Source organism: Neoarius graeffei, chromosome 27 (assembly GCF_027579695.1).
Source record: "Neoarius graeffei isolate fNeoGra1 chromosome 27, fNeoGra1.pri, whole genome shotgun sequence".
Classification (NCBI taxonomy): domain Eukaryota; kingdom Metazoa; phylum Chordata; class Actinopteri; order Siluriformes; family Ariidae; genus Neoarius; species Neoarius graeffei.
In genome coordinates, this window is record NC_083595.1 from 6,696,228 (window position 1) to 6,721,011 (window position 24,784).

The 24,784-nt window shown below is 41.7% G+C and overlaps 1 protein-coding gene across 4 annotated transcripts in view; it reads right to left on the reverse strand.

The window, feature by feature from the left end:
- LOC132875034 (CD276 antigen homolog) overlaps positions 1–24,784 on the reverse strand; it is a 56,547-nt gene that overhangs the window by 6,603 nt on the left and 25,160 nt on the right. Inside the window, exons 1-2 of one of the 4 annotated variants that reach the window (XM_060911616.1) lie at positions 19,386–19,438; positions 4,408–4,476 (exon numbers count right to left, since the gene is read on the reverse strand). The exons of 1 other annotated variant lie outside the window; for it this stretch is intronic. In XM_060911616.1, coding sequence (XP_060767599.1) covers positions 4,408–4,442 — 35 coding nt within the window. In that variant the 5' untranslated portion in view covers positions 4,443–4,476; positions 19,386–19,438. Of the gene's footprint in view, positions 1–4,407; positions 4,632–19,385; positions 19,439–24,784 lie in introns of those variants that run through there. 2 more of the 4 variants (XR_009651745.1, XM_060911615.1) reach the window with 2 other exon arrangements.

Below are 24,784 nucleotides of genomic sequence, written 5' to 3' on the forward strand. Positions count from 1 at the left end.
CGTCACGCTTAGGATGGGCGGGCCCAGGCTATGCCTAGACTATCCTGGTTCTCAACCCAGAAGTGAAAATACAGGGTGTCACTGCATGCACTGACTGCCATTCGCAACCACACAAAGCCACCTTCTAGGCGCTGGTCGCTCGATGGCGCCATTGTATGATTTGACCTCAATTCTTTTCCTTGCATCCTGGAAATGGAAAATGAAGAGGCGTGCAACAAAGTGTCTTCATTTCAAATCTAATTTTGCCCTTTAAATTTTGCCGCTTGCACATCTGTCAAGGTTATTTAAAAAAAAAAAAAAAAGGCAAATTTAATAAATGTTGACTTGTGCCTAAGTCAGCCCTAGATGCCAGCAGAATGCACCATTTGAAGTCTAATTTCAAAATTTTCTCAGGGAGCATGCTCCCAGATCCCCCTAGCAGCCTTTGGGGCCCTCCGGGCCGGGCTAGCTCAGCTGTGATTTTTTTTTTTTTTCTGAGGAAAGCCCTGGTTACGTGTTCCGAGATGCTTTTCTGCTCGCCACGGTTGTAACGAGTGGTTATCTGAGTTACAGTCAGCACAGTTTAAGGGTTTACACACCCTTCTGTATAAACTTTAGAGAATGGCGTGTGTGAAATCACATGTGAGGAACACTCAAACCAGCTTGTGTGGCACCAACAAAACCCTGTATAACCAGTCGCTACATGCCCCAATACACAATCCACCTTGTCTTCTTTCCCAACAAGCTAGGACACGGAAGAGAATAAGAATGAATGAAAATCACAAAGCTGGGGGTTCCCGTGTTAGAAGTCACGCATTTCGTAAACTGCTCCCTCCACAGCCAATCTACCAACCTTATTTTCATCATGAACCAGTAAAGATTATTCGCCCCAACATGCTATTCAATTCAAGTCCATAATATTGATCCAAATGGTCGATTTTTTTCAACTAAGAAGTGAACTTCCAGTCTACTCCGCTGGCACTGCCATTTTGGAAATCACGTGATGCGTTGCTGTGTGCTGATTGGTTGAAAGGTGAGTGACGTTCAATTCCTCTGCAAGAAACCATGCACCCATGTTTTAAATGTGAACTATCAAAATGAGAAACAGAAAAGGGACTAAAGGCTCACAGCACACTGTCACGGTATGGAAGGATTAGAAATTAAATTAAAGCCGCAAGCGGCCTCGACGGGCCCTCGCGCCAGCGGCCAAGGGGGGCGGGGGCATGCGTCCCCGCGAAATACCTTCCACAGCTTCTTCGGCAAGAGACATTACTCCCACAATGGCGACAAAGCACAGAATCGGACACAGAGTACACGGTGTGCTGAGATGTTGTCATGGACAGAAAATTTTATGCCATGGTTTCCCAACCAAATTAATGTATTTACCTCATCAGTCACCAAGCTATAGCTACATAGGATTGTCTTCTGTTAGACATCTATTAGTCTGAATGTAACGCTACAACACTTGCTCCCGACTACCTACCCATTCCCCACAAGTCATGTGTGTTTAAGGCAACCAAAACAACATACAGCTGGTGCCTCATGATTGTAAACACCTCTCCTGCAACTGATACAGCGCAATGAGCGCCCCCAGTGGTGAAAGTTCAACAAATTTGGTATACATGTCAAGGGACCTATGAAGAGTTGTTGTGTCAAGTTTGATCAAGTTTGACCAATCAGAAGCCGAGATATAAAATGTTGCCTGAAAACAGCGCCCCCAGTGGCAAAAGTTTACAAAATTTGGGAGATATGTCAGGTGACCTGTTAAGAGTGTGCGTATCAAGTTTGATCAAGATTGAGTAAATAGAAGATGAGATATTGATTTTTGAAGAAAAAATGTTTTGGTTTTTCCCATGTCAGTAGGTGGCGCTATGCTGTACATGAGCGATTATGAGTTGGAAAAATAAGTGTCTACAGCAGCAACGTACGATCACAAGGTAGTGGTGTGAAGGAAAAGCATTAAGGAATTATTTACCAAAAACCCGTTTTGGAGCAATTGCGTCGGCCAAAAACAGCGCCCCCCATGGACGAAAATTCCCAAAATGTGGTATACATGACATGGGAGGCAGTAAGAGGGTGGCCGTGAAGTTTGACCAAATTTGAGGAAAGATTGGATTTTTTGCCCAAAAATAGCGCCCCCAGTGGCGAAATATCACAGAACTTGGGTAGCATGTCAGAAGCCCAATGAGTGATTTGCGTGTGAAGTATGAGCAGTTTTGAGCAATTCGAAGATTTGTTATGAATTTTTAAGCATGTAAAATTTTGCATTGAAAATTGATTGACGTATAACTTCTGAACGGCTTATCCTACGTGAAACGTATTTAGGAACTTTTGTCAGCCATGGCTGTAGATGATTATCAATTTTGGTGACATTCCTATGAACGGCCTAGGAGGAGTTGCGCCGTCTTCGTGGTCATGCATTTCGCACAAAAGTGAAATTACCTCACTTCCTGTTGGGCGTGGCTAATGCATTGGCATTACATTTTTGTCCGGCTTAGTGAGATACATATGCGTACCAAATGGCATGCCACTACTACAAACTACATGGCAACCAGGCACCTTTATGCGGGAGGCCAAAATCACAACGACTTAGGGGGCGCTAAAGAGGCCCTGAGGCCCGCCTGGAGCTGGGCTTCTGGTTCTCAGTAGCGGTGGCAGTCTAAGAAAAAGGAGCCAAATTTCGTGCGTTGTCGACCATGGCAAGTGCCCCAAAAAGGGTCTTGTAAAGAGTTTGCTTGCCAAGTTTGACAAATCAGAAGCTGCAATATCATTTTTGCCATAACCAGCACCCCCAGGGGCGAAAGTGCACAAAATTTGGCGTATATGTCAGGCGAGCTATGAAGAGTTTGCGTATGAAGTTTGATGACAATTGAGTAAATAGAAGATGAGATATAGATTTTTGAAGAATAAATTTTTTGGTTTTTCCCATGTCAGTAGGTGGCGCTATGCTGTACATGAGCGATTATGAGTTGGGAAAATAAGTGTCTACAGCAGCAACGTACTATCACAAGGTAGTGGTGTGAAGGGAAAGCGTTATGGAATAATTTACCAAAAACCCGTTTTGGAGCAATTGCGTCGGCCAAAAACAGCGCCCCCCATGGACGAAAATTCCCAAAATGTGGTATACATGACATGGGAGGTAGTAAGAGGGTGGCCGTGAAGTTTGACCAAATTTGAGGAAAGATTGGATTTTTTGCCCAAAAATAGCGCCCCCAGTGGCGAAATATCACAGAAATTGGGTAACATGTCAGAAGCGCAATGAGTGATGTGCGTGTGAAGTAAGAGCAGTTTTGAGCAACTAGAAGATTTGTTATGAATTTTTAAGCATGTAAAATTTTGCATCGAAAATTGATTGACGTCTAACTTCTGAACGGTTTATGCTACGTGAAACGTATTTAGTAACTTTTGTCAGCCATGTCTGTAGATGATGTGTATCAATTTTGGTGACATTCCTATGAACGGTCTAGGAGGAGTTGCGCCGTCTTCGTGGACATGCATTTCGCACAAAAGTGAAATTACCTCACTTCCTGTTGGGCGTGGCTAATGCATTGGCATTACATTTTTGTCCGGCTTAGTGAGATACATATGCGTACGAAATGGCATGCCACTACTACAAACTACATGGCAACCAGGCACCTTAATGCGGGAGACCAAAATCACAACGACTTAGGGGGCGCTATAGAGGCCCTGAGCCCCGGCCAAGTTTGGGCTTTTGGTTCTGAGTAGCGGTGGCAATTCTCGGAAGTGGCGCCAAATTTCGTGCGTTTTCGCCCATGGCAAGTGCCCCGAAAATGGCCCAACAGCGGAGAAAAATAAAGAAGAAGAAGAAGAAGAAGACGGAAGAATAATAATAGTGAACTCTTACAAGAACAATAGGGCCTTCGCCCTATAGGGCTCGGGCCCTAACAAGTAGTACACAAAGTCTAAATTTATGATACACTAGGTTATTCTCATGTTTATTTGGGCGCACCGATTGGGGGATACTGATAGGTAAAACAGCACGGCGTGTAAGGTTCACAAACAACGTTCGAGTGTTGGCCAATCAGCGTACAGGAATGCAATCACATGATTTTCAGTCATGGTGATGCTGGCGGAGTAGATTAACTTTTCGGCTCGATTCAGAAAATCGGCAGTAGGGGGCACTGATATTGATTTAAAGTGGCTGAAATGTTGATTTGGGAAACCTTTAAAGTTTTGTGACCAAAGATTATATGTGGAGTGGACCGTTCATGAATGACAGCTTTGAGGATTTTTCCATGTCATAACTCAAATGAAAATAAGACAGAAGGATTGTGTATCGGGGCATGTAGGGACTGTGTCCACAACCCCTCCAACCCCAGAGACCCCCAGCGTCCTTCTGCATGACAGACTGCGTTTATACATTTTACACCAAGTAGACAGAGTTTCCCACATTATATACAAACATACCCATGCACAATAATACTCGAGCAACTTCTTTTCATCTTCTCTTCAGAGGCAGGGGTTCAAATTAATGACCTGTTGAGGAAAAAACAACAACGTTAATAAAACATGCATTAAAAACCCCTCACTACTGATTGTCAGTTTTGTTTGGAGTCTGACCTGCTGATACTCATTCTGCTTTTCTTGGTTTAATAATACTAACAGACTGTACACTTTTTATAATCGTGCTTTAATGGACTCGGGTCCCTGCAATTAAAATAATTAGTCTTTTATAGACTTACTAAAATAAAATAACTTTTACAAATGAAGCCAGCAAAGTTACAGGACCTCGTTTACCTCCTTCAAATGAAAATACATCACCCAAGTTACATTTTGAATAAATTAAAAAAAAAAAAAAAAAAAGCCTTAACTCAGAGATGCTGAGGTTTTAGCTGCTCTGTGGTGCAATTTAAGCTTCATTTTGGATCATTTTCTCAAAAATATATGGAAAGTTCAACAGCAAAATTGTCACCCTATTTTGTCCCCTTTGGTGTCATTTTTTCTACTGTGGCACTGTACGAGAGATGTAAATATATGTAATGAATAAATTGTATTTTGTATTGATTTCAGTTTGTAAAGTTATTGGTCACAAAATTCAATACAAGCAGTTCAAACTGGTCAAAATGTTATTGGGTAAGTATCGTACATTCTCCCTCAAGGAGGCGTTTCACTACAATCATCATCATCCACTTCAACAATTAAGCACAATAATTTAGATTTGTTCTAAAAACTTGCTTCTGAAATCGTTTTTTACGAAAATAAAGAAATCAAATTCTGTAAGGCTATAACAGTGGTGTAGTCTACGTGATACGCAGGTATACGCCGTATGCCCACTGGAAAAGCTCGGCGATTTCCGTATACTCACTGAAGAGCTCAGTGATTTGCGTATGCGCATACGCCTACCGAAAAATATATTCGTTATTTGAACTGGCCAAACCAACGTCAACATTGTCAGATGAATGTTCCACAGTTCCATTCCTAGATGCCTGTGTCCACCAAACGCGCTTTAGCGCTACAAGCGCCTATTCAATTCAAATCCTATGGGCTTCATTTATTAGACGCTGACAGAGCCGACTCAGCACTCAAGGCGTTGCGAGTTGATCCAAGAGCAGAGAATTGACCCTTCCGGGAGCTCCGCCTCCCATAGCAACTGTTGCTATGTCAGTCAAGCCAGCCGTCTGTAGACCCCTTTGCAGTAAACGTCATTCATACGTAAGAGGAAATTGCGCGCGCAGCCTGGACCCAAAAAAGACTCAGCGACGGTAGAGACGAGAAGAAAGATTTGGAAGAAATGCCTAGTTGTTGTGTTGTCGGGTGTCAGAATCGTAGCAGTGATGGGGTTAAAATGTACAGAATTCCAGCAGGATCTCACCCATTCCAAAAAAATCGCCGACGTCTATGGCTACAAGCCATCAAACGTGTAGACTGGGATGAAAGCACCATCAAAAACGCGCGGGTTTGCAGCACCCACTTCATCACAGGTAAGATCAGGCTATTTATTAAATCTTTCTTTTTTATTCTTTCTAGTCTTCGTTTATTGATGTAGCAAAATACTTTGGTAACGTGTGTCTGATTAGCTGGGTCATAGTTACACAATGTAATGAATACTGTTAGCATGTTAACTTAGCTTTGCATACAATTTTGTTTGTAGGAGAGGTCTCGCTTGACTCAAGCAGTCCAGGTTTTGCGCCATCATTATTTGTGTGTGCCGAAAATCACAATTTTAAAGCAAGGATGGAAAGGTAAAATTGTGCGCCCTCACTCTAAATGCCAACTTACGTTGACTGCTCCAACCTAGCTCCCGTCCCGTTCAGTTTCATTTCTGCTCTCTGCCTCTCGCTTTTTACGCAGCTCTGATTTCTCTTAGCTGCACTCTTTACACCATCATTGTGGATATGTTGGATGATGTAGGCACGAAGTTTTTCGTGGGTGTACACTGAAGTCTTGTCAATAAGGTACGAGTATATATCTGGCCATTGTATACCAGGGAACTTACTAACCTTGTCCGTCCACTCTTTAATTAAATACGGGTCCGGTAGGCGATGTCCACTTGTGAGAGTTAACTTATTTATGTAGCATTCTCGATCTTGTAACGACAATTGTTTTGCATAATCTGACAGCTCATAATGCCGGTCTATGGGCAGCGCCGTTGTTTCTGAGTCCAGGCTGCGCGCGCATCCTAGCAACGGTCAGTTTATTTACAAACATGCGAAGGGGTCTAGTTGCTAAACAACAGTGCTTGTTCAGTCATGACAGACCACGCGGCATTATCTAGCATTCAATCAAGCTTGCGAAATCATGAAACGAAAACAAACGACACTATTTCAGTGTTTTCAGAAGTGTCCTCCATCACTCTGCAACACAACCAAGGAGGCAATGCAGACCTCAAATGCCAGAATATAAAAACACCTGGAAAGTCCTGTAGACCTTTTTTGCAGGGCTTGTGGACTAACACACTGAAGGGCATTGCGTATTTGTTAATTAAATTAATTTTTTCTTTTTTGAAGCAAACATTTGTTTTAGCACATCAAGGATGTTTTCTTGTTCATTTAAGCTGATGTGCTGAATAGATAAGAAATAAGAAATGCATTTAATATGTTAAAAATATTATTGTGTGATGTGTTTAATTTACATGTCAATATGTCAAATTTTCTTGATACATGAAAAATAAAAAAAAACAATGATGGAAAAGCCCACTTATCTTAAGTTGAACAGTGAATCAAAATTTTATAAATTTTGTACATTTAAACCACATTTGTTTTGCATACAGTAGATCTGTACACAAAACCAGTTTCAAGATGCATATTACTATGCATTAGGCAGTGATGGTGCTCATGAGGTGTTGCTTTCAGGTTATCGGACAGTTACAAGATGGATGAGTACAAGTATAACAGTATAGCCACAACACACACGTGTGTGTGTGTGTGTGTGTGTGTGTGTATATATATTTTATATACATGTGTGAGAGTATAATTTTTTTCCCGGGGGGGGGGGGGGCGTTGCATGGCAAGCACCACTGGGCTCTAATTGAACCTGACTTTAGTGTTTCTCTCTCATTCCCCACCGCTACTGCACTCTGCACGAGGAAGCACCGCATGTGTACACAGAGCGCATTCACAGGGATTTACGATGCTTCTTCTTCTTCTGATTTATTGGCGGTTAACAATCGATGTGTATTACCGCCATCTACCGGGCTGAGGTGTGATCTCAAGGGATATTAATCGTTGCAAATGCCTGCATGAGAATAAATCAAAACTGAGCCTGTAGTCAGACCTTGAGCAGGTCACGTCCTGATAGACTGTTCAAAAAATATCAATATTATGTCTCGAGCAATGTGTTATCATAACAGTACAGTACACAGTGAGACAAGGTCACAGAAGAATTCTAGCCTTCTTTAACAATATTAAGAGATGTATGCTTGAGTTAATCCTTGCTCTTCTTGACATGTATTGGTGCTCAGAGGGCGGACATGCCCTATCAGCCCTCGTCCCACGATTTACGATGCTAAGCTAATCAGAAGCTAATGTTGTTGCTGCTTCTTCTGCCTCAGCTCGAACTGAAAGTGTATTACTGCCACCTGCTGGACTGACTGACACACTGTTAGACCTTCCCACTGACGTCACCGGAAACCGGAAGTAAACAGACCCTGCGCCATATTGGAAGACCAACAAACTCGTGATCAGGGGGAAATAACGGCAGCGCGCGGAATTTGAACCCACGAGGCACTTGATTCATCATAAACCTACAATGGTAAACTTTTGTGCTGTGTTAGGGTGTTCCAACAAAGCTGATGGGAAAGGTGAAAAGTCGTCGTTCTTCAGAATACCAGCTGTGATTGAGACACAAGGGGAGCAAACTAAGGAGCTTTCTGCCAGGAGACAGACAGGGATGTGATTTGGGGCTGGTGAAATTATCTGAAAATTTTAGCTGGGGGTCTGGGGGCCACAGGCCCCCAGCTGGTCCAGGCCAGTGCCCTGGTGGGGGGACAAGGGAGGGCGAAGCCCCCCGAAGCTCCTGGGTTCTGGGGTTTTCTGACTTAAAAATTGTACTAAAATGGCAAGCGCAAACACAAGAAAAAACTTGTCATGATTAACAAATTCAAGCCAATTTAATGGTCAACATGCAACTCTGAGCCCCTATAGTAAATTCAATGATTCTTAACTGACAAAAAGCCAAAACATGAAACCTAAAAATGTCATTCTAAATTAAATCATCTGCATTAGAATAAATAGAAAATTGTATAAGGAAAAACAAAATTTATACTTTCAATTACTGTAGAAGTTGAACATACCTAAATGTGCCTTTTCAAACAAACATGATGCAACATAAGAATTCATCCACCATTATTTATTAAACTCTATTGCTCCTGATAGTCTCCCGGTTTGCTTCTTATGTATGGCAACTTCTATTATTTGATTAAGTTACTGCACACCCCGTTTAGACAGGGTAACAGGACTGACACAAAAAAATTAGTCATGCATAGACTACTTACCAAAACTGAAATTTTTAAGTAAATATTCTCAGATTCAGTTCATTCTGCCATCCATATAAAAGGTGAGAATATGTAGATCCTTGGCAACAAATAATTTCAATAATAGCTTTTGGGAGCATTTATTTTTGTTATGTGATTAATCACTGCAACAGAACTGACACAAACCTCTGGGACAGGTACAAAAATTAAAAAATCGAAAAATATCTTTTCTTAATGGCATTTTCAATTTGTGACATATGTCCATTGTGGTTTCCACAGTCTTGTCGTTGAACATGAAAAAGTTTCAATTCCACCTTTGTCTAACATTTAAGAATCATGTCTGAAAAAAAAAAAGTCTCTTTTCAGTGGGACAGCCAAAAAATACGTTTTCTGTGAAATTGACTCATATACAGAACTGTACAGTGTTCACTCACTTGAGGATTTTCATATGCAAGAATAAATATCACTTTTTCACTAAACAACATTCACAAAAAATGTGTTTGCAATTAATTGGGATCCACTGTTTTTATCATTTCAACCGCGCATCAGACCCTCGGCCAACTGAAAATGTCTTTCATGCACTTTTCTCCCTCATGAGAATTTTGAAAAGTTGGCAAGTATGTATTATTTGCACTAACATTTTAATATTGAATAAACAAATCAAAATTGTGTATAATTACCTTACATCCACGCTGTGGGAAAAGTTTTGAGCGAAAATTAAAACTAACTTCGCGTGAAAAAGGTGAAATAATCTGTGATGAAGTTGGCAGAGACTCTGAGGTAAAGTGAGAGGAGGGGGGAGGGGTCCAGCATCACTGCCGCCTCACAGACTCACTTTCCCGGGTTAAACTCCCACCCAGGCATGCAAACTGGTCAGGGGTGAAAAAGGTGAGAAGGATGCACGGGGACACGGCACGCGCGCAAAAGTACATTTCGTAGTCTACGTTACAAAAAAAATTGCAACCAGTGACATCTTGAATTTAATACAGTACAAAATAACTTTCCATAAACATGTCTTAATAAGTTACTGTTGAGTGGCCGGTAAATTGTACCATTTATTTGTCAGTGGCCGGTAAAGTTTGATATTTTGTGAAGTTAATTTTCACCCCTGTGTACAACACAGTGGGCTATTTACAAAAAGGTATATATTACTGCCTGTGCTATCTAACAGACCTACCCCAGAGGACACACCTGGCCAATCCCTGTCTGTCAATTTTCTTAAAGACATCACCTATGTGAAATCAGGGGCGGATCTAGAAAAATATTTATGGGGTGGCAAGAGGGGGGCAGGAATTTTTGAGGGGTGGCAACGTATTACAGACATGTGTATATATACTGAATTTAATCACAGTTTGACAACAAATAGTATGTACACACTACAAAAGGGCACAGACTGCCATTTACAAACTCATACAGATAAACTTAATCTCATGCCTTTATTGTTCACGAAGAACACACATTCTCAGATGAGGTCTATACCGTTTCTGGACAGTTTTATACTGTATATGCAAAAGAACAGACACTAAAAAACAACAATAACAACACTGCTTCAAGTTCAGCATGATTTAAACCATTTACACCAGTGTCACATTTTATAGTTTTTTTTCCTCACGCTTTGTAAAGGCTCACCAGTGAGCATAACATGAACTTGTCATGCCTACAACAGCTGAATGCGGCGATTTCCATGTTGCTCAGCAAAACGCTTCACAAATTTATCAAGATCTAATGCAGGGGTCACCAAACTTTTTTCTCTGGGGGCCACATTGTCGTTCCTGACTGTGATGGGGGGCCGGGGTCGGGTCAGCTATATCACATAGAATTGTATGACCCAGACAAATATGACCACCAGCAGGCCTCATTGTGTAGTAGAGATTACTAGCCTGGCACGGCCATCTCCACTACTATATCCCCACTACTATATCCCCACTACTATACCCACACTACTATACCCACACTACTATACCCACACTACTATATCAACACTTGATTCCTGGCACATATTTGTTTATCTTTACTAGTGGTTTGCAAAAGTAGTAATTGAGTCTTCACACTTTGTTTTAATTTGAAATACCACAGATATTCCATTTATTTGTTTTCTAATAAAAATAACATCAAAGCTGTCAAGGTAAGAAACATCTGCCTATTTGAGGTGATTGACACTGGCAAAGATGAGTGGAAAATTATAAATTGTAGGTAAGCCTGTTGATATTATTAATAATATAATAATTGTATGCAGCACTTAATAAAGGTCAAATAAATAGGCCTATAAAATAAATAAATTTTAAAAAACAGTGAAATAATAATAATATGAGCAATAGATCACAGCAGTTGTGCTGTGTCCTGCACGTCATTGCTCTCATCCATGGCCAAAGCAAAAAACTCGAATTCTGACGCTTTCTCATTCAGCTGGTCATACATGTTGTCCCCCAAATCTTCGGTTCGCCTGGTCATAGTAGGTGCGGAGAGACTCACCGCGTTGAGCGCATCCTTCTTGTTGGGACACACCTCCTCGGCCACAGCAAGCATGCATACTTTAACAAAGTCCCCATCAGTAAACGGCTTTCCATGGGTAGCTAGTAGGTGAGCTACCTTATAGCTAGCTCGGACAGCAGCCTGGTTGATCTGGGTTTGGCGAAGGAATCCATTCTGTTGTGCAGCCAGTCCGCATTTCATCCTCCGAATCCTGTCTTCTCTTGTTTGCCCTCGCAAACTAACATACTCTTTGTGGCGGGTTTCGTAGTGATGACGCAGATTATATTCTTTGAAAACCGACACACTTTCTTTACATACAAGACAAACTGCACGGTCCTTACACTCATAGTTCGAATTACGTGGGAGCCAATGGGAGCTGAGCTCCCATTCCCTCAGGCTCCCATGAAAGAAGCAAACTTAATTTTCTGTGGAAGTCTCTCAAATACGTCATATATCACCATAATAAGCTTGAATAGCCTATATCACCATATAAATATAAATAAAACTCATTTCATTTCCGATCACCATGCAGCCATAACTTTGTATTGAACGTGTTATTAAACCGCAACATGTACGGCTGTACTTCACCACCACACCACTATGCGCGCAAACTGAAATTTGCAGCCTGCGAAATCGAATGTGAAGTTAAGTCCGAAGAAGACTTGTCCTCTATCTCACAACGATCTTCCTTTGTTTAACAATATATATAATTATATATATATATATATATATATATATATATATATATATATATATATATATATATAATTTGTTTAACTATATATATATATATATATATATATATATATATATATATATATATATATATATATGCGTGCATGCATGCGCGCGCCTGTGTGTGAAAGCTGTGCACTGCAGTGCGCAAAAGTGCGCTGGTCCAGGAGAGCAAGTATGCATTGCTTTTTTTTTTTAAATAGAGACCCCCATAGGGTCAAATTTATAATTCGAACCCTGCTTACACTGAACGAAAAAATATTCGGTGGTCCACTGTTCTTTAAAAACTCTGCACTCTCTGTCAGCTTTTTGCTGACCGCTCGCCATTTTGCTGTCCTGAACACTGACAGTTCTCTGCGCATGCGCTGCCTGTCACTGCTTGATTGCGAGCATATGACGAAAATTCGGAAAATATGAATAGTTAATTTTATAACTAATTATCAATTTAATTGATAAAATCAACAAAATACAAGATGCAGACATGTTATTATTTGCCAAAAAGCAATTTAAAAAAATAGGCCATGACCACTTTTGGGGATTGCCTCATAGGGCCGGTTCAAGTGATGGGGGGCAGAGGGGCTGGGGGGCCGGTCAAAGGGGGGTGGCGGGCCGGATCTGGCCCGCGGGCCGTAGTTTGGTGACCCCTGATCTAATGCTTTTGTGCGCTTTGATTCAATGCTGAGTACAGCCAAACTTGATAGTCTCTTTTCTGTCATAGTCAACCGCAAATAAGTCTTTATGAGCCTGAGAGATGAAAAACTTCGTTCACAGGATGCACTGCTCACAGGCAAGACAACCGCTATTTTACACAACCTGAACAACTCAAAAAAAACATCATCATCTTGGTATGGGTCCAAAAACAGTGAACTCCATGAGAGTGGTAGGACTCTCCTGTTCCCCCTTTTTTCTGTCTAGTACTCTCCTCGTCTGATGTAACTCATGTTTAAGATCCTCAATATTTGAATCATAAGCTTCAGCCAATAGCAATGTTTTCCTTGACAGACGGTGAATCAATATTAACTTTTGTGGCCGACTTTACACAAAACTAATGTCAGACCTAGCTAACATTAGGCCAAAAAAAAAAAAAGTGTGTTTCAGGTAACATGAAATACTAAAATAAGGTCGGTAGGTAGGAAATTTTTTTTCTTAATTTGTTTTATTTTGTTCGAAAAAATTAACACAAGTAAACATCTTACAAAATAGCATTTTGGCACAGAATCCTTTATACCACACATCATAATAAAATAAGTGTTTTAAATCTTTAAACGAATAAAAAAATATCGCAAGAGTTCGAGTTATGATCTGCGGAAGCGTATTGCTGCCACACTAAAAAAAAAAAAAAAAAATTGGCTTAGACTCATGTAATTACGTGAAAAGATATTAACAGAGTTATCACGTTTTTACAATATATTTATCATGTAATAACATATCACGTAATTTCATGATACGAAATTATCACGTTATTTCATGATATTTTCGTGTGATAATGTGAAAACACCTTATCAAGAAATAACGTGAAAATATGGTTTAACGTCCTAGGCTAGGCTACTTCCATTAAAAGCAGACGGCCTCGCCTAGCCTACTGTAGAACTTGGGTCGAGCAAAAACACGGAGCAAAAACATGGCTGAATCCTGAATGACTCCTATTTGTATAAATAGGGGACTACATAGGCGGCAAAATGTAGTGTTTTTCCCTGACATGGAAGTGCACTTGTATACTGAAGAGGAAGCAATTTGCATTACAGCCAGGAGGGCTGATAGAAGTGGCAAAACATTTTACTTTTTATCGTTTCTTTCACAACTTGAATGCGTTGAAACAAAAAATTATGACAAACTAACGCCACTTACACTAAAATATCGAGGGAAATTTGTAATAAAAACTTTACGGTCGGCAATTTCGACGCGGAAATTCTCGATCGGTCGGGTTACCGGAAACACACTTTTTTTTTGCCTTACATGTATAGTTAGCTAAATAACCTTCTCCAACCTGATCTTTATCCTCTCAAAATCAGCATCGCAACTATGCTAGCACTGTTCATTCATTATAATTTCATTTTTTGATAGATAGTTAATCAGCTTTTACCCCTTTCCTCCCGTGTCTCCTTTCCTCGCGACTCCTGGCTCCCTCGCTTCGCGCCTCTCAATTTTCCAAAACAACCAATCTCTGGCGTTATCTCGTGCTGCATTCGCCACAGTCGGACATTGGAAATTCGCGCACGTAAATGTCAAATTGGCCGTAATTTTTCTTTGAATTCGTCGCTGCCAACTGGGGTAGCAGCAGGGGTGGCAAGGCTTTCTTTTAGAGTGGCATATGCCACCCCGGTAGATCCGCCCATGGTTATTCACCCCCGAGCGCGCTGGAAACTGTTCCATTGGTATTCAGATTCAGTCGCGAGATGAGGTTGCCAGATCTCTCTATAAAAAGGTGACTTTGCGGTCTGAATCTGTGGAATATTCGTAAGCGAGGACTGGCAACCAGCAGTGGGTTGTGCACCAGCTGATCAGAACTCCAATGGAAAAGAAGCGTGTTAGTAACTGTTTATCTTGATTGGCTGTAACCTTGTAAGTGAAATGTTTGGCAACAATAGCGTTGTAGCCTGCCTACCCCCCCCCAAAAAAAAAAAACTCTTCGGATCTACACGATTCACACAAGTGACCTATTTTGGGACCAAAACGGCGAATTTCGCCGAAAGGTGAGGAGTTTGCATGTGTGCTCCCACCACTCCCCCTCTCTCTACACCGCTCCCCCTCTCTCTAGCTTTTGTTTTGTTTTCACTGAGTAACCATTTTGATTTGTAAACTAGAGCCGTGATTTAAACTGCTGTTTCTTCGGACGTAACTAAAACAAACTGAAATAAAAACCGCCCTTTCTTTTCTCCTCAGAAGGTTTAGCCTCCGATGCTAACCTTTTCGCCACAGCTTTCATAGCGTGCGCATGCGCATCCAGGAAGCAACAGATGGCGCGAGGCCCCGTTGCCACAGCAACCTTCGTCACTCCGTCGCACGTGCAGTGACACCATCACCACTCACAGGCTTATGATGGGGAAAGAAATGAGCTGGGTTGTTTCTTCTTCCCCATGTTTATTTACTTTAAAAACACACACCAAACTGATGATCAGGCGCATCTTTACGCTCGATCACGGAGGCTGCCATCTTTCAACTCTTCGTTTGAAGCGAGCTTACGTACAGCTATCTAACAAGCGCGTTCATTGGTTGTTACAGAGCGATGGGCCAATCACGTACCTCGTTTCATCTCAATGATGGAATTACTGAAAGTCGGAACGAATAGGATATGAATGCGGATTTTTGAGCGAAAAATCGGAAATTTTTTTTTTTTTATTTTGAGGTGAAAAAAGCGGAATTCCGCGAATTCGCGGAAAAATCACATCCCTGGACAGAGAATAAGTGCATTACTGAGTGTCTGTGAGCAAAGGAGAGCCTGAACGTTGCAACCTCCCTATTGGCTGTTTGTAAAAATGTATCAATTGTTGCCCTTCATCGCGGGCTCGAGAGACGAGACCTGACGAGTTAGTTCGTTGGTAGCAGAACAAAATGTCTGGACACAAATCGGGTTTTCAGAAAAGGAAAGAAAATAAACGCAGGGTCGAAAATACAAAAAAGGAGGCAGAAAATCCAAAACGAGTTAAGCTAGGACAAATGGTTACTTTTCTGAGGCAGCCCGCCATGGCTGCCTGCAGGCTTATTTATTATAGCCCATTTAGTTAAAATAGTTGATCTAAAATGTTTATAGTTATGTGATGGTTGTCTCAGTGTTCGAACTATGCCGATATTTTCGGGGGGGGGGTCCCTTTTTTTTCCCTGGGGGGTGCTTGCGCTTGTCTCGGAGCGCGGATCTCCAAACACATGAGAAGCCTATCTTACGCACATATCACGCAGACTCCACACCTCCACACACGCATCCCGTCTGAAGTCATAACTCATCAGGGGAAATCGTGTCCGCATTGGCATGTTCAAAAAACAACCTCGCGTCAACAATGATACCACACGCAAGGAAAAAAAACAGTCAGGCTACTCAACAACCAACCTGGCAGCAGCAGTCGTTGTCATATCGGTTTATTTTATCTTTGATGTAAACACGACACTTCGGATATGCAAATGCTTCCCGTTACATACGATTGCTGTGTCAATAAACATCATTTTGCCAATATTTTAGAGACCCCCCCCCCCCCCCCCCCCAACATTTCCCAAATCATGTTTTCAAGGGATCTCATGTCTGTTTCAGGGGATCTCGGATCCCCCGAGTACCCCCGTAGTTCGAACACTGGTTGTCCTGATTTAGACTGGTGTTGTTGTTTTTTTTGGGGGGGGGTTGCGCGATGTTGCACCCGGGTCCAGATTAGGGCAGAACCAGCCCTGGCTACATTTCAGAGGTAGTTTGTTTTATGTATGTATGTACTTGCATAGATGTGTACTTGGTCTTCCAATATGGCGACTACCGAAATCTCGCGGCGCAGTGACGTCATGCGGGATCCCTCTATGGACCCTTTTCACGTGACGTCACGACAAATCCGGCCGCCATTTTGGACGTGTACTACCAGTAGTTTACCACAGCCAACATTGAGGAACGGCAGCAAAGAAAGTTTTTACTTTCAGCAAGACTTCCATCATGCCACTATATTGTTGTGCACCTGGATGTAGTAACCATCAACAAACAAGACAAGGGTTATCATTTTATCGGATCCCGACGGAGAAGATGGATAGCGGCCATTAACAGATTGGCAGCCCTCGGCATACCAGCGCTTGTGTAGTGACCACTTTGTTGGAGGTAAGACGAATAAAATTAGCCAGAAAAGGCATTACATTGCTGTTAACATTCTGTGGCGGCGAGTGTGTAACCAAATAGGCTAAAATAACCCATTGTAACCTCTTTGTTCTTCTGTAGTAGCTATTGTTGACTAGCTAATGTCAACAAGTAGCTGGTATGTTACTGTAGCAATGTTTACGTTCAGTCATTTGGATGACTGTTAAAACCTTTCAGTCTCAAGTTTTTCCTTTACTGTATTTACTAGTTTACTGTAATTATGATCTGGCAGCTATTTACACCGGATCCAGTATAAATAGCTGCCGGAGCCGACGTCCGAGGTTCCGGAGCACGCTCCGGCTTGCTCTCCCTCAAATTAAGCAGCGCGCGCCGGCTTGCTCCTGGAGTGCTCCGGCCGAGGTTCCCCTCAAATTAAGCAGCGCGCGCCGGCTTGCTCCCGGAGTGCTCCAGCCGAGGTTCCAGAGCGCGCTCCGGCCGAGGTTGCCCTCAAATTAAGTGGCTTGCTCCAGAGCAAGCCGGAGCGCGCTCCGTAACCTCGGCCGGAGCACTCCTGGAGCAAGCCGGAGCGCGCTCTGGAACCTCGGCCGGAGCACTCCTGGAGCAAGCCGGAACGCGCTCTGGAACCTCGGACGTTGGCGTGTATGTGTATGGCGATGGGTTTTTAACGACATAGGTATACAGATCATGTGGGCCGAAGTCAGGTAAAGACGAGGGCTTCGTGTACTTCCGTACGTCAGTGAACAATCCTGGTGGAAGCAGGTAAACGTCGTTCTCTAAGCCTGCTAACCTCAATTTTTGCAAATCCCTCTCCCTCTGCTCGCCCTATAAATGCCCTACGTCGCTGGATAGTGAAGGTGTTTTCTGCATCTCGCTCCTTTTTCTTTTATGTTTTTCGTTTGTCGCCTTCCTCGCATTCAAACTGATTCGAGCCGAAGTCCAGTACATGTCCAAAATGGCGGTCGCGTTTACGAAGGTCACGTGACTGAAAAGGGTCTATAGCAGGTGGAAGCATTGTGTTTATACAGAGACGCAGGCGAATAATAGTTTATTATTATTATTATTATTGTTGTGAAATCGGGAAGATTTCCTTGTTGCCCTTAAGGTCGGGAGTTGTACTGATTTTCCGGGAGCCTCGGCATCTGCTTTTCAGCACAAATAACCAACCTTGTACCTTTTACACTGAAAGAAAGAGAGAGATATAAAGCTATGGAGAGGATTTCATGGCACTCTGAAACACAAACTTCTGGGCTGAGAGGGAAAAACTATCAGTTATTATCGATATTATTATTCTACAGAGAGCAGAAAACCGGAGCGCCAGGAAAATTCATTCAGTGTGAGAGATGAAGAGAACTCAGTGTAAAGCAAAATCAGCATTTCATCGTTTTGTGTCTTGTTCAAACACAAAGCAGAAAAATAATGAGAAGGAACTGACATTACACACCATTTAATCGCAACACAAACTTCACCTTTCTCCAACTCTGTGACGTGGACTCGCCCCGCCCACTTTTTTTTGATAGAGCGCTGTGATTGGACAGTTTCAGCGTCTGCTTTTTTTTTAATCGATTTAAAAAAAAAACAGACGCTGAAACTGTCCAATCACAGCGCTCCATCAAAAAAGTGGGCGGGGCGAGTCCACATCACAGAGTCGCAGCATGCTGACTGAAATCCCACCCTGGTCAGCTTTATACAGCTCTAATGTCTCACTGCAACTCGGTAACTCTCTCCAAACGGACCCTTTACCCCCCGAGGGTGGAGATTTATTGATTTATTTGAGGAAATATACAGACAGGACAGGTGTAGAAGTCGGCTATACAAACTAACACTATGAACTAAAAGCCTAATGGTGGCCGCTGCTGCTCCGCTGTAGAGCAAATACACCAACATTCCAGATTAGAAAGGAAATCAATCAGTTTAAAGAAGGAATTAAAAGAGCAAAAGCGTAAATCTCTCGCTCTCGCTGCCACTTGTGTCCCCTGTGAGCTCAGGACTGCAGAGCAAATCATTTTCTTCAGTAAAACCTTTAAATGAGTCTCTGTTTGTGTATTTCAGAGCTGTGCATGTTTATACAGACATCCCCAAGTAGGAACATCTTGTCTTCTCTGGTTCTGGTTTCTTAAAACTCACTGTGCATTGCAGAAGAATAACTGCAGAAAATAACCACTATAAGCAACGAAATCACATGCGGATGAGAAAATTAATATTTTCATGGAAACGCTACATCATATGTTGTCTTAGATCTGATCAACCACATATTCCTGTCCACCCGACAAATAATAAAAACAAAAAAAAGTATAAAAATGCAATGCTGTGTGTTCGTTCCTCATTTGTGCATTAACTCTCAGCTGAATCTGTGCAACACTGAAACTTATACCAGCCTATAATTATGCGGACATCTATACAGTGCATGCAAACAGCTTTTCTGCAATGAATGTAACAAACGTTATGTATATTTGTGACTGTTAGAATAAGAAATATAAAATTTACCTCTTGGTCTGAACCGCCAACTGATTCAAATGATGATTCTTCTTCTTCAGGATATAATGGCGGATTGGACACCATCCGGTGTATTACCGCCACCTACAGGATAATTAAGTCCACTACTAGTCCATCAGTCTTCTGGCGTAAAGGCCAGAGGATTTTAAAAATCTAACTAGACTGGATGTAACTTTAGAATCCTTCAGTTGAAGCAGAACAGGGAGGGAAACAGTAGTAACACCCAAGCTGGACAAGTCGTTAAAAAACGTACGTCTAGACTCACAATATTGCACACACTCTAATAAAACATGAGAAACTGTCTCAGGAACTCTGCACACTTCGCATAATCCGTCTCTGTGTTTATGAATCAGATGTAACGTAGAGTTTAGGGTGCAATGCCCCAAGCTGAGACGGGTCAGCACCACTTGTTGAGACCTAACTCCTGAAAGAGTGCAATGTGCATTTTACTGAAGGCTGGATTGAATATAAGGCCCAATCCCAATTCTAATTTCTACCCCTCCCCCTTCCCCTCCCCCTTCCCCTTGGCCCTTCCCCTTGAAACTGAGCTACAAGGGATAGGGCTTGAAATTCAACCCTTACGTACTGGGATAGCCCTTCAACGATCGCATACGTCATCGCGTACCTCCGTCAGCGTTTATGTTAGCAAAACGCGACCAAATGCGTCATTGGCTGCGACCAGCCGCTACAGTCAGAGCCAGAGATCTCTGCTGGCAGGGTGTGATTTGTTAACTAACACCACTGAATGGGATATCTTTGGCGCTTCGTGCACCACATCCGACAGAATGAGGTGTCAGAACACTCATGTAAACAATAAAAGCGAGAATAACAGAACAAAACGTACGCAGTCAAGCAACCGAAAACAATACTCACTCCCAAAGCTTTTTAGCAGCAGCTTGGATTTCAGAAATCGCTGCTCATTCTCAGCTCGAAAGCGAATCAAGCGGCGTGTTTCTTCTGGATAACAACTTAAAACACGTAAATAATGGAGAAAATACATTTATGACAATCTTTCGCCGCGGGAACCGCCATCTTTCTGAAATCCGCATGAAATCTCGCTGAAATCCGCATGGCATTGTGGGAAATCACTCAAACCCCTTCGTTCGGAGTCAGCTCCAGGAAAATCTCCGTTTGGAGGGGTACAGAAGCCCTACCCCTTCCCCTACCCCTCCGCGTTAACTGGGATTGGGATACCCCTACCCCTTCACGTGAACGCGCAAAATGGAGGGGAAGGGCCAAGGGGTTGGTCCAAGGGGTGAAATGGGATTCGGCCCAAGTGTCTCAATCCTTGTCCCATTGAGCTTGCCATGTCTGGAATACTTTTTCCATAAGCAATGATGATTCTTCTTCTTCTTCTTTCGGTTTTATCAGACCCTCCAGGATTTCGCGATGTTACGATATGCAAATTCAACCAATCCCCGTGAATTCAGGGCGGTGCTGCAATTATATCCAATCACCGCAACTTTCCCGCAAATTTGACCAATCGTTGGCGTCGTCTTGAGGTGACGTCGACAAATTACCTTCCGCCTTACTTCCGTGTATAGAGGGCTACCACGTGACGTCACCGGACCGCGAGATTTTGTTAGGGCGCCATATTGGAAGACCAAGTACATACATACTACATACCCACAATATAAAACAAAGTGAGAGGCACCAAGATGGCGGACTGATAAGTCGTGTTTTGCAGGAGCTCCGGAAAAAAAACCCCGCAAAATTTGTTTGTAAAACGTGTTATCTTCCGCTTGAAATGTAACAATGGACGTACAGAAGCTGATTAAACCGGCAAAACGTCAATTAGCACATTCGAAATCCAACCACAAAATGCAGTCGCAAATAATAGAAGTTGAACACGACTATGTTAATGTGGAGCTAGCTAACGCAGGGCTAAACAAACGGGAGAGGGGAGAAGATTCTGCGCCCCCAACTCCTTCAAAACAACCACCAGAGGAGAAAAGGTCCAAGCCAACGGAGGAAGGAGATGGCATCTCCAACAAAAAATACTCGAAGCTATCTTGGGGCTAGAGAAGAAATGTGAAGCACAGCTGGAGGACATTAAAGAACAAAACAGACAGATCGCCGCCATGATTGCTAGTTTGGCAAAGGCAGTCGAGTTTAACGCTGCAGAAGTGAAGGATTGCAAAAACAAAGTTATCCAACTGGAGAAGAAAAATTAACAAATGCTCAAAGAAAACAGAGCAATTTGAAAGAAAGAGTGAGGCAGCAAGAGCGAGACAGAATGAGATGGTGCCTACGATTGAAAGGTATGAAAGAAACCAAAGACGAGAACATCAGAGAAAATGTTTTACAAATCCTCCAGAAGATTACTCCGGAGCTGAAGTTGGAAGAGGCAGTGGATATCGTCCACCGATTAGGAAAACGAGCAGACAGCAGAAACAGAAATGTTGTTGTTCTCTTCACTCAAAGATGAATCAAAGAGGAAATCTGGAAACGCAGCAAGGATTCATCAGTCTGCAAACGAGAAGGCGTTAGCTTCACAGAGATGTTACCGCAAGAGGACCTGGAAGACCGAAGGTGCCTATGGCCTTTGATTGACGAGGCAAGACGTGCAGGTAAACGGGCCTACTTTCGAGGTCCCCACGGATTCATCGACGGGCGCAAAATTGAAGATAAACAAGTGAACTAAATATACCAAAAACTGAAACAGTGGAAATTAGTGAGCGGTTTGAGGAGCTCAACCTTTATACCGTTTTTTTCCCTTCCTTTTCACACGTGGAGTAAATTTATAATTCTTTATAGTTCATGATAAAGGTTAATATTTTATTTGGTTCTTTAAAATGTTAGGGGCTTGAAAGAAATTGTTAAAAGAAAGGCTTTATTTTTATACTGCAAAGGTCGAAAATCTAACTGTGTTTTTCTACAAGAAACTCATTCTTCAGACAGTGATACAACTTTTTGGACAAACCAATGGGGTGATGAGATCCTGTTCAGCCACGGCTCATCACGATCCGGAGGTGTGGCTATATGTTTCAACAACTTTACTGGAGATATCATGACACACCGCACTGATACGAATGGACACTGGTTGATTGCTGTAATGAAAGTTGAAGGTTTGTTTGTCATTCTAACTAATGTATACGGGTATAACAATGACAATCAGAACAAAATAATGTTGGAAGAAATAACAAATAGTATTTCAGAACTAAAAGGTCGATATCCTACCGAGTACGTTCTGATGGGGGGTGATTGGAATATGACACCGAATGAGTGGCATGACAGGTGGCCCTCAAGAACTAGCAGACCCCAATATAACAACTTAATTTGTGACTTTATGGCAAATAATAATTTAACAGATGTTTGGAGAGCAATGAACCCAGGGCTTCAGTGTTTTTCATGGTTTAAACTAGTGCTGTCAAGCGATTAAAATATTTAATCGCGATTAATGTCGCGACTGTCATAGTTAACTCGCGATTAATCGCAATTTAATCGCACATTTTTGTCACATGAAAAACCATTGTAAATTCTCTTATCAGCATAAAAAAGTGAATGGGCTTGCTCACCGTTCGAACTACGGGGGTACTCGGGGGATCCGAGATCCCCTGAAACAGACATGAGATCCCTTGAAAACATGATTTAAGAAATGTTGAGGGGTCTCTAAAATATTGGCAAAATGATGTTTATTGACATAGCAATCGTGTGTAACGGGAAGCACTTGCATATCTGAAGTGAGCGCGCGATGGAGATCCGCGTTCTGAGACAAGCGCAAGCACCCCCCCAAGGGAAAAAAGGGACCCCCCGAAAATATCGGCATAGTTCGAACACTGGTTGTACCAATGTGTTTTGTTTTTTTTTATTGCAGAGCATAACACGTCTTGTCACAGCCACTGCAAAGTGGGGCTGGAGCCGCCGATGGGAAAACGAAACCTAAGCCGAGCACCGTGGCTCTTCAGGGGAGGGCAGAGGACTCTGGCTGTGCGGGGCGTGGCATCATGTCACAGAGCGTTAATCTCGCGATAAAAAAATTATCGCCGTTAAAATTGAGTCAAGTTAATGCGTTAATAACGCGACATTTTTGACAGCACGTTTAAACCAAATGGGGCATCTAAATCTAGAATTGACTTTTGGTTGGGAAGTGACAGGGTACTTAATCAAACCTCAAAAGCTTTGATTTCAAATGCACCTCTTTCAGATCATTGTTTTATAGAGCTGAATTTAGAACCTGAAATAAGGAAAGCAAATAAGAAGAGTTATTGGAAGTTTAATGCTAAACTTTTACAAAATGAAGACTATTGTAATATAGTTAGAAGGATTATTAAAGATATTTTGGCTAATGTTTCGATTGTAGGGTATATCAATAAATGGGAATTTATAAAATTTAAAATTAGAGAATTTAGTATTCAGTTTAGTCAAGACCAAATTCGAAAACAAAAAGAAGATGAAAGTAAGTTACTGCAAGAAATAAGTGAATGCTGCAGTCAAAGCAATCTGACTATGCAAGAAAAAAGTAGACTTATGGAATTGCAAACTCAATTAGATCAACATTATCTGAATAAAGCACAGGGAGCTTTTGTAAGATCCTGCGATAAATGGATCGAAGCTGGAGAAAAAAATTCCTCATATTTTTCCAACCTGGAGAAAAGTAGACAAAAAAGAAACTTTATATCTAGCCTATTAATTGATGATAAAGAATGTAAAGATCCCAAAGTCTTAGAAAATGAGATTTATACATTCTATTCTAAATTGTACTCTTCTCACTTTTCCCAAATAGATTGTGATGCTTTTTTTGATAAAATTGGTCATTTGATTCCACAGATTGATAGTTCATTTAAAGAATTCTGTGAATCAGACCTTAAAATTGAAGAATTAGATGCAGTTGTCAGAAAAATGACATCAAATAAGTCCCCAGGGTCAGACGGGCTCACAGTTAATTTTTTCAAATTCTTTTGGGAGGATGTGAGAGAAATTTTATTTAAAGCATTATTAGATTGTATGGAAAATAGAGAACTAATGACAAGTATGAAACAAGGGATAATCACCTTAATTACTAAACCAGGAAAAGATAAACGGCAATTAGATAACTTAAGACCCATAACACTATTAAATACAGACTACAAAATCTTCTCTAGCTCACTTGCAGCAAGAATTAAACATGGGGTGTCAGATATAATCAGTGAGACACATTCAGGTTTTTTTAAAAGAAAGGAATATTCATAATAACATTAGACTTGTCTTAGATTTAATTGATTATAGTGATTTAATTGAGAATGACAGTTTTATTCTTTTCTTAGATTTTTGTAAGGCATTTGAGTCTGTAGAGCATCCTTTTATTTTAGAAACTCTCACACGATTTGGAAAAAAATTTAGAAATACAATTAGTATGCTCTATAACGATGTAAATAGCTCAGTGTCTTTAGGCCACGGAACATGCAAAA